Genomic DNA, 10,757 nt, shown 5'->3' on the forward strand with positions numbered 1-10,757 from the left:
ACAACAAAATTACAAATAATGCATTTAGAACATTTAGCGGTGGAATTCGTCTCACTTTATTCCCATGCAAAGTTGCATTATTTATTTATCTCAGTTAAACAGCTATATATGTCAATGCAATGTGTGACATGTCAGTGCATACTTTTATGTGGCATGCATAAAATGGCATACCTGGATAAATGTAATATACTCTTATATTCCCATGATATCCCCAGGTATGCGGGTTATTCCTTGGAAAAATCCTCACGGTACAGTTGTGCAGTGTTCATCGCTGAAATACAGTACTGAAATATAGCTGGCGTGTGAATCCCGTTAAAGAGATAGGGCGCTCGGGACAATCGCACCTTCTCCGCTGAAAAAGGGATCCGCTATGAATATTCAGCAGCATGTACGTGAAAAACGCACTTGTTTATTCCCATTCAAATAACTTAGTAATACAAAAGTACGAGGCATCAACCTATCTACAACACGGATGAATTGCTTTAATGTTGAGAGTCGGAATTCTACATGTCAATGTAATTGACTCCACCCCTCTGAATGCAGATGGTAAGTCCCACTTTCTATTGTTTAAGCCACAGAACTCGCCGCAACAAACCACGACACGCCCAAGAGCGGGATTCCAGCTCTGATTGGTCCGATTCGCGCCCAAACCACTCCCATTTACGCAAACAGACATTTTAATTAGCGCAGAAAAATATTAAAGGTGCTCTACACATGAGTTTATTTTGTATACCACACATAAAATGTTTATAATCTGACAGAGTTTACTGAAATAGGTGAAATAGGCTATGTTTTTAATAATCAAGGGTAGCAGCCAATCAGAAACTTTCTATACCTGTCAATCATTTTAGGCGTTCAGGATTGCTGACATTGGATTGGCTGAAATATGTGGGGCGGAGTGTTTGAGAGCGGGCGGGCGGGCGGGCGAGGCGGGGTGCTTGAAGTTTGTTCAACGGATGAAAAATCGTAGCCAATTATAAAAATACGTATTTAAATATAATTTTATGACTAACACTAATAACGAAGCGTCTAATCTCTTAAGATAAAAATCTGGAAGAAAAATAATAAAACACACAGAATATAATGCGCGTTCACGTCGCCATTTGTTGCGCGCGCTCCAAATCTTTTCCGTCAGAAGGCGTCCTAAAAGATGTATAAACTTTCAATTGCTACATTTAAATAAAAGCATCTCTGCATGTTCCTAATTGGACATATACAAATTATAAACGAACTTAGTATCAATGTATGCAATAATAACTGTTATAAAATTAAATTTTGTAAATTAGAAGTTATTTATTAAATACTCGTCTCTGAGTACCCGCTGACGATAGACCCACAACATTAAAGATGGCCGAAGCGGTGGGTTCCCTCTTCTCTTACGGCAGCGACTCAGATTCGGAAAATGAGTCTGAATCCGCTACCAGTCCGCAGAAAGTAGTTCCGGACTGTATTACGACTTTAGCCGTCCTGAATTCAGCTCCTGAATCGATGTTAAGGTACACCTGAAGCGCGCTACATACAGTCATCGGCTCTGTTTCAAAAACTAGTAGGCTGCCTTCCTAGATAGCAGCAGCTGTTTTAGGCATCACACAGTCCCAAAATGTCTCGAAACGCGCCAGAAATGTTAAAACGCCTTAAAATTAAGCATCGAAATGCTGCTGTCAAGACTGGAGGCACACTAGGAATTGATACACAGCCACAGTCAATCATTTATTTGTTTGTTATTGTGTTTAAAGCAGAATACAGTTATAATATAAATAAATATAAAGTTTGATTAACACATATAATTATTGCTTCAGTACAGAACTTAAATGTATATTGGGTAACTGTCGAGTAATATCATGTATGGCTTATAACCAGTGTTGGGTGTAATATATTAAGTAATTCGTTACTGTTATTAAATTACTTATTAATTGGATAAAGTAAGTAAGGATTACTATTCATTTTTCAGTAGTTTAATTACAGTTACTTCTGATGTAATTGTGTTAAATACCGAATAGACTATAGAACAATTCTAAATAAAACAATAGCATATCTAAAATCGAAATTTAGTGTCTAAATTCAAATATATGTTTTCTAATTTAACGCCGCCCCTTTAAATTCTTTGGCCAGTTCATGAGTAATTTATTTTATTTTTTATGATTTATTTGATAGAAATAAAAGAACAGTTTCATGTCTATCCTTGTATTTTTCATCTGGTCGAGGTTGATCAGGGTTTTAGAAAGTAATTAGTAATACGTAATGCAGTTACTTTTCAGACGGAGTAATTAGTACAGTAACAGTAATCTAATTATACTGTTTTGTAGAGTAACTTACCCCACACTGGTTGTAACGAACATGTCCACGGTGTCTCTGTAACACTGTTATAATGTGGTTATTGGTGCTGTTGATGTCTGGTTACTTAATAAAAAGTTCAATGTTTTCTGTGTCTTCTTCAGGAACAAGTTGAGACCGGTGTGCATCTGGATCCAGCGCTCAAGGAAGTCAATTATAACCCTACATTTGATACCATGTTTGCCCCAGAGGTAATAGTGCTTCATTAACAGCCAGACTTTGTCAACACTATACATTACAATAGGGCTGCTATTGCCACGGATTTCCAGAGTTGAGGAGACACTACCCATCCAGCCCTTCCGCCACCTGATGGTTCACCCCCGCCTCCTGAGAACCTGAGAGAGACGAGGGGAGGGAGAGGGCAAGCGGGAGCGACACAGAGAGAGAGAAACTTGCTCGCCAGTCCCCGGACAAAGCCGCTCCTCTGCCCTCTTGCGGACAACAGCCGCTCCTCTCCGGGCATATGGCAGCGGTACCTCTGACTCCCGATGGCCAGCAGTGGCGACTCCATCCCTTGGCGTACGGCAGTGGCGAGGACTCTGCGACAGCGCATCCATCCCGGGATTCGGCACCAATGTAACGGGTAAAGGATGGGCGTGGAGGAGGCGGGATCCGGTGGAACAGTCAACATTACTTTAATGACGTAACTGAACTTAAAACTACATAAAACAAACATAAACACACACACAGTGGCCACATCTCTCTTTCTCTCTCTCTCTCTCCCTCCCTCCCTCCCTCTCTCTCTCTCTCTCTCTCTCTCTCTCTCTCCCTCCCTCCCAAACTGTAACTTTGCTCTTATGGAAAGAAATTGGTGCTTTTATTCACCAAAGTGGCATTCAACAGATCACAATGTATCAGTCAGGACATTAATAACATGATAAATTACTATTAATGTTCAGAACTTCTTAAACTACTTCAAAGAGTTCTCATCAAAAAATCCTCCCTTTCACCCCACACTTCCTGTAGTACTTGACCTTTCACCCCACACTTCCTGTAGCACTTGACCTTTCACCCCACACTTCCTGTAGCACTTGATCTTTCACCCCACACTTCCTGTAGCACTTGACCTTTCACCCCACACTTCCTGTAGCACTTGCCATAGATGTGTCTGTCTTGTCGGGCACTTCTCACGCACCTTACAGTCTAGCTGATCCCACAAAAGCTCAATGGGGTTCAGATCCGTAACACTCTTTTCCAATTATCTGTTGTCCAATGTCTGTGTTTCTTTGCCCACTCAAACCTTTTCTTTTTATTTTTCTGTTTCAAAAGTGTCTTTTTCTTTGCAGTTCTTCCCATAAGAGTCTTCTCTTTACTGTTGTACATGAAACTGGTGTTTAGCGGGTAGAATTCAATGAAGCCGTCAGCGGAGGACATGTGAGGCGTTTATTTCTCAAACTAGAGACTCTGATGCACTTATCCTCTTGTTTAGTTGCACATCTGGTCTTCCACATCTCTTTCTGTCCTTGTTAGAGACAGTTGTGCTTTGTCTTTGTAGACTGTAGTTACACCTTTGGATGAAACCTGCAGTTTTTTGGCAATTTCAAGCATTGTATCGCCTTCATTCCTCAACAATGATTGACTGACGAGTTTCTAGAGAAAGCTGTTTCTTTTTTGCCATTTTTGACCTAATATTGAGCTTAAGACTTGCCAGTCTATTGCATACTGTGACAACTCAAAAACAAACAATAAAGACAACGTTCAGCTTCATTTAATGAACCAAATATCTTTCATCTGTTTGATATAATGGAAGTGATTTTCTAGTATTCATTGATCAATTTAGCATGATTACTCCAGGATAAGGTGTTGGAGATTTGATAGTGATGGTGCTGTTATACATCAGTAATGTTCTGACTGATACTTTGTGATCAGTTGAACGCCACTTTGTGGAATTAAAGTACCAATTTCCTTCCGAAAAAAAAAAAGGGGTCCGTTTTGATTTCATGTTGATGTATGAGTTTTGATGTTCAGAACAGATCCCCTGAATGTTTTGAAACATCTGTTAAGTATATGAGTGTGTCTGTATACCGTGCTGTACCGTGCAGTGGAAAAGCCCCATATGTCCTTTAAAAATCATATCTTGTCTTCTCTTTCAGGCCAGTGCATCGCCCGATTCACAAACAGAAAAGTTCCCTACTGCGTGAAGTTCAACCCTGATGAAGACAAACAAAATCTGTTTGTTGCAGGAATGTCAGACAGAAAGATTGTCCAGGTATGAAACCGTGTGTGTGTGTGTGTGTGTGTGTGTGTGTGTGTGTGTGTGTGTGTGTGTGTGTGTGTGTGTGATGTACACCGATGAGCCACAACATTAAAACCACCTGCCTAATATTGTGCAGGTCCCCCTCGTGTCATCAAAACACTAAACTCTGATTCATTTTAGTGGGTCTGTTCTTTCGGACAGTTGGAACGATATTTTGTGTGCAATAATCTAAATTTGGTATATGGTAAATATAGTATATGAATTGTGATTTCTGTGTGTGCAAGTTTGTTTTTCAGTTTGATATCCGCTCTGGTGAGGTTGTACAGGAATATGACAGACATCTGGGTGCCGTCAACACCATCACGTTCGTGGACGAGAACCGTCGATTCGTCAGCACCTCCAACGACAAAAGTCTGCGTGTGTGGGAGTGGTGAGTTCAAGACACCTACAGAATCCAATAAGGAAACGTGTATCATATTTAAGACATGCATTTTGTGAGACTAGCTATTGTTTCTTTTTTTAACGGTGACATGCAACATAAGCAATGACACCTGCGTTCCTAAATATTATTATTTTAATCACCATCAACATTTCTCATGATGTAATGTAGTTAATTCTTGTTTTTGTTGCAACTTGGCACATTAATGTTCAGATTGAAAGATTTCCCAGAGAAATCTGAAGAGAGAGGCAAAGCTGAAGTAGTGATAAAGATAGTCTGCAGAGCTGCTTTACTGACATGAAAGATTCGTTCTTTTACTCTCACTCGTGTCCGGTGAGTTATTTTTGGATGTGTGTTGTCTGCAGGGATTTCTCTCTTCCTGTTGAGTGTTCTGGTCTTGCTCAGGTGTCAGCATTGTGTTCTAGTTTTGAGGCTGTTAAGTCTAGGGATCTGATACCTCGGTCAGTATTTGTTCCGTTAATGACACTTTAAGACGTATCGAGTATCTGTTGGGTATTGGCCAATACAGTGTATTAGTCATGGTCGTTACCGTCAAGCTCCAAAAGTGGCATAAAAGAACAATTAAAGCATCATTGAAGTAGTCATGAATCGTGGGTTTTATTCTGAGTCTTTTAAAGACATATGATAGCTTTGTGAGTCCCAAATGGCTGTTTAATAAATAAATAGTATGCATGTGTAGCGCGTTTCAGTAATGGGTCTCTGTTGACACACAGCACGCGCAGGCTCGGGATTTGCCGCTTCAGCCCTCAAAGTGGCGCACAATATGCGAGCACTACATGGGAACTACATCTCAGATGTAGATGCTCATTATATCAGTTCGCTTGTACATTGAAACCGCCTCCCTAGGGAGGTGTTTCAGGCACGTCCAGCCGGGAGGAGGCCTCGGGGAAGACCCAGGATTAGGTGGAGAGATTACATCTCCACACTGGCCTGGGAACACCTCGGGGTCCCCCAGTCAGAGCTGGTTAATGTGGCTCGGGATAGGGAAGTTTGGGGCCCCCTGCTGGAGCGGCTGCCCCCGCGACCCGACTTCGGATAAGCGGTTGAAGATGGATGGATGGATATTTTGCCGTGGTTACATAAGCAGAGAAGTTGTCTCAGAGGTTGTGAACGTCATTACGCTTTGGTTTTTTCTTCTTCTTCAGAATCATGAATGATGCCCACATTAGGCAACGTTTATTTGGGTAAACATGGTACATTTTGTGGCCTTGCTCTTGTCCACATTGTTGATTATCTCTCTTCTTCACGCATGCATACCAGAGGACATTTTTGCCCTTGTGCCCGTGCATTCTCGATTTGGGCACTGTTTATATGACTGTTGGGGATTAACTACAACTGAACTACACATTTCAGTAGTATGACAACTTTATCAAAGTAGTGTTGCTTTTCCAGCTACAAGCTACTAACTCCAACCAGTGGCGAGTAAACCTGAACTCTCTTCAGTTTCTGAGTCTTTGTTGTTTTAGTGAGATATTTAGTTATTTATGCTGCAGTTTATCAGCATAACAAGGGCCAACAAGTGCCAAATTGTGATGGCTAGATGACTTGGTCAGAGTCTCCAAAACGGCAGGTCTTGTGGGGTGTTCCCGGTATGCAGAGGTTAGTACCTACCGAAAGTTATCCAAGGAAGGGACAACCGGGGAACCGGCGACAGGGTCACGGGCGCCCCAGGCTCATTGATGTGCATGGGGAAGGCTAGCCTGTCTGGTCGATCCCCCAGAAGAGCTACTGTAGCACAAATCGCTGTAAAATTTAATGCTGGAGTTACGTTTGATAGAAAGGTGTCCGAACACACCGTGCATCGCGGTTTGCTGCTTATGGGGCTGCGTAGCCGCAGACCGGTCAGAGTGCCCATGCTGACCCCTGTCCACCACCGAAAGCACCTACAATAGGCACGTGAGCGTAAGAACTGGACCATGGAGCAATGGAAGACGGTGTCCTAGGCTGATAAATCACGTTTTCTCTTAGATCATGTGGACGGCGGGGTGCGTGAGCATCGTTTACCTGGGGAAGAGATGGCAGCAGGATGCACATTAGGAGGAAGGCAGGCCGGCGGAGGCGATGTGATGCCCTGGGCGATGTTCCTGGCATTCATGTGGATGTTACTTTGACCCGTACCACCTACCTAAACATAGTTGCAGACCGGGTACACCCCTTCATGGCAACGGTATTCCCCGATGGCCTCTTTCAGCTGGATAATGCGCCCTGCCACACTGCAAAAATGGTTCTGGAATGGTTTGAGGAATATGATGAAGAGTTCAAGGTGTTGACTAGGCCTCCATATTCCCCAGATCTCAATCGGATTGAGCATCTATGGGATGTGCTGGACCAACCAGTCCGATCCACGGAGGCCTCACCTCGCAACTTACAGGACTTAAAGGATCGGCTGCTGACGTCTTGGTGCCAGATACAACAGGACACCTTCAGAGGTCTTCAGGAGTCAATCCTCAATGGGTCAGAGCTGTTTTGGCAGCACGAGGTGGCACCTATTTGATATTAGGCAGGTGGTTTTAATGTTGGGGCTGATTGTGTATATATGTATGTGCTAATCATTGTGCATCATTAAATAGTTCTCCAACGCTTGTTTATATTCAATCTCTTCATATGTGTTCTCCTGTAGTTATGTTGTATCCGGTGATGCTGATGGAAAGTTGAATATCTGGGACTGGAAGACCACTAAACTGTACCACCGGATCAAAGCGCATGATAAAGTTTGCATCAGCGCTCTCTGGCACCCTCACGAGACCTCGAAAGTCATCACCTGCGGCTGGGACGGACAGATCAAACTCTGGGACTAAATGAAGAAGTGTTACGGGCATTTATACTTCCTGTTATCCTCAAGCTTTCTTCCCAGCTGCATCATACACTCTGATGTGGTTTATCGTGCTGGTATCCAGTCACACACACACACACACACCAGAGACTGTACTGGCACTGGACACAGGCTTTTGTGAATTTTGTTGATAATAAATCTTATGTAGTTTATTTCTGATGTCTGTGTGTTTTCCAGGATTTTGGCAAGTCCTTTGGTGACATCGGTGAGTGAGAAGATCCGTTATCTCGCATTTATTTTGTCTGTTGTGAAATATTATCAGTATTAATTTTACTCCTCGATATTATACTGTTATTTAATCATAGCTGAACTGCTTAGATGCTGTAACTGTATCGACAGCAACAACAAAATGACACTTTGTGACTTACAAGTCGTCTTTGGGTTTCTCTCACAATGTCCAGAATATGTGAATATCATATTTTACCTTTGAATGTATTTTTAATTAAACGTCTCGGCTGTCAACGTTTGGTCGGCTGTCATGAAGAAAGCTTCTGAAAATGTAATTAACGTTAACATTATGCATCTTTTCAAAGGTCTAAGGGTTCAACATTGATATCCGATCTCTGTTTCACGATAGTAATCCTCCAGAAACAGCAATTGAGTTATTTGTGCAGGAGTACAAATGAAAACATGCCATATCAAAACGGGACTTTTATTATGAAAACAGGCGATATCAAAACGGGACTTTTATTATGAAAACAGGCGATATCAAAACGGGACTTTTATTATGAAAACATGCCATATCAAAACGGGACTTTTATTATGAAAACATGCCATATCAAAACGGGACTTTTATTATGAAAACATGCCATATCAAAACGGGACTTTTATTATGAAAACAGGCGATATCAAAACGGGACTTTTATTATGAAAACATGCCATATCAAAACGGGACTTTTATTATGAAAACATGCCATATCAAAACGGGACTTTTATTATGAAAACATGCCATATCAAAACGGGACTTTTATTATGAAAACATGCCATATCAAAACGGGACTTTTATTATGAAAACATGCGATACCAAAACGGGACTTTTATTATGAAAACAGGCGATCGCCAGATGAATCCAGTTCAACACACTTGAGTCAATCGTCCATGACGTCCGTTTATCTGGGGCCTATCAAATTAAAATGCAAAGACAGAAACTAATAATAAAATTGATATTGTTAATATAGTTTCCATTTTATTTATTCATTCATTATTTATTTTGATAGTTTCCACGGTGGTATTTGTAACAAGACTATAGTAAACACATGGAAGCATGGTTAGATGTAACATGATTCCTATGGAAAAACTATGGCAGTTTTGTAATTATAAACAGTAGATCTACTCTAAACATTTAAAAACAATAAACACAAAGCGGTGCATTTAAGAGCTGCTCCATCCATTAAGCCGTATCCATCTACAGAGTCATACAGGTGCATTAGTCGAGGTTGTGTCTCTACCTGTGTTTTTGACGCTGATAAACCAGATACTTTAGATGCATCACTAGACTTCAAAATCAGATGTACAAATGCGTACCAACCCGTATAATTGAGAACCAACTGATATACTCCCAAGTCTCGTTTTAATGCAAAGAGGAACTTGGCGATAGATTTGATTATTATGAGTGATAAACGCCCCCCCATTTGTAACCTAACGCCCCCCTTTCTACTAATTTGCTCTCAGTGCCCCATGGCATCCTTTGAACACCCTCTGGGGGGCGCTACCACCCCTGTTGAGAACCCCTGCTGTAGAACTTTGATGCAGAAGCATACTTGGAGAAATGTAACCGTTCTACACTGGTTACCATGGGAATTTCAGAACATAGACATTCCGTTGTTCTTCAATATAATCAACACTCGATACATTACAATTATTATACTAACAATGAGGCATGCTTCTGGCTTACCATCTCACATGACGCTTAATTCGTGAACATTTGACATGGACTTTGGGCTTTACTTATTTCACTACTATCCAAATAAACAGCTGTGTGTAGGACTTTACCAAAAATTGACAAGAATGCATCTTATGCAGACGATAACCCCGACAAGTATGTTTCTTATAACGTGGATAATTTATGGATAATGAATTATACATGCTTAACTAACTAACTTAATAGTAGGAAGCTTTATCATGCAATATAACTGTAATTTAATAAAGTACAAGTGTCTGTATGTAATTGATTGTCTCTTAAATTCCAGAATAATGGTGTGAAGCATATTTACATTTAAGCATTTGGCAGACGCTTTTATCTAAAGTGACTTACAGTGCACTTATTGCAGGGACAATCCCCCCGGAGCAACCTGGAGTTAAGTGTCTTGCTCAAGGGCCTAACAGTGGCATCTTGGTGGTGCTGGGGCTTGAACCCCCGACCTTCTGGTCAGTAACCCTGAGCCTCAACCACTGAGCCAGCACTGCCCCATATTTGGAACAGTAGGTTGTAAATTCATTAATCTGCCATGTGACATCGTAAAGACACCTCTGATTGGCTTGGAGCCTCTTTGGGGTGAGACTAAAAAGAAAGGGTTAAAAGACCAATCTGGACATCCCCCCTCTCTCTCCTCAGCCTTCACACACTTTGGCCTCTGTCCTGGGAAGTCCCAAGCTCACCTCTGCGTGGTCATTTCATCACCCATCCATCGAACCAAACAAAGGCCTCCCGGAACTGAACCAAGCCAAATGATTTCAAAGAACTCCACATGCCAAACAACGCACGCAACGCATATTACAGACCTCCAGACTTTTGCTGAAATCTGGTGCTTTCTTTAATATAATTTAAGTATCCCAATCTCAATTGGATTTTTATCAGATTTCTAATCTGCTCAAGTGTCATTTATTTTGCTATATTTCCCTACATTATTTTGGTGGTTGAACATGGCCAATATTATTAAACTAATTATTCACATGTATAATCCTACAATACCTAATGCATTAACTAATGGAAC

At 41.3% G+C, this 10,757-nt stretch overlaps 2 protein-coding genes across 2 annotated transcripts in view; one reads left to right on the forward strand and one right to left on the reverse strand.

The window, feature by feature from the left end:
- The window catches only part of LOC127623603 (actin-binding protein WASF1-like), a 41,758-nt gene extending 41,386 nt beyond the window's left edge, over positions 1–372 (reverse strand). The window contains exon 1 of the mRNA XM_052098006.1: positions 172–372. The gene's annotated coding sequence lies outside the window, so the exon portion shown is untranslated. The remainder of the gene's footprint in view (positions 1–171) is intronic.
- A 975-nt stretch (positions 373–1,347) lies between these two features.
- LOC127623968 (pre-mRNA-processing factor 17-like) lies at positions 1,348–7,799 on the forward strand. Its single transcript, XM_052098538.1, has 7 exons — positions 1,348–1,496; positions 2,307–2,328; positions 2,439–2,525; positions 2,677–2,917; positions 4,428–4,543; positions 4,816–4,961; positions 7,612–7,799. Exons 1-7 carry the CDS (start codon positions 1,348–1,350, stop codon positions 7,787–7,789), a joined length of 939 nt encoding a protein of 312 aa, XP_051954498.1. The 3' UTR covers positions 7,790–7,799.
- The last annotated feature ends 2,958 nt before the right edge of the window (positions 7,800–10,757 follow it).

This window comes from Xyrauchen texanus, chromosome 30 (assembly GCF_025860055.1).
Source record: "Xyrauchen texanus isolate HMW12.3.18 chromosome 30, RBS_HiC_50CHRs, whole genome shotgun sequence".
NCBI lineage: Eukaryota > Metazoa > Chordata > Actinopteri > Cypriniformes > Catostomidae > Xyrauchen > Xyrauchen texanus.

Excerpts from the sequence above, each read along its gene's own strand:
- LOC127623968 (XM_052098538.1), top strand. The coding sequence starts at position 1,348 with ATGGCCGAAGCGGTGGGTTCCCTCTTCTCTTACGGCAGCGACTCAGAT. Across the intron at positions 2,918-4,427 it reads ATTCGGCACCAATGTAACGG|GCCAGTGCATCGCCCGATTC; the intron begins GTAAAGGATGGG and ends CTTCTCTTTCAG. Across the intron at positions 4,544-4,815 it reads CAGACAGAAAGATTGTCCAG|TTTGTTTTTCAGTTTGATAT; the intron begins GTATGAAACCGT and ends TGTGTGTGCAAG.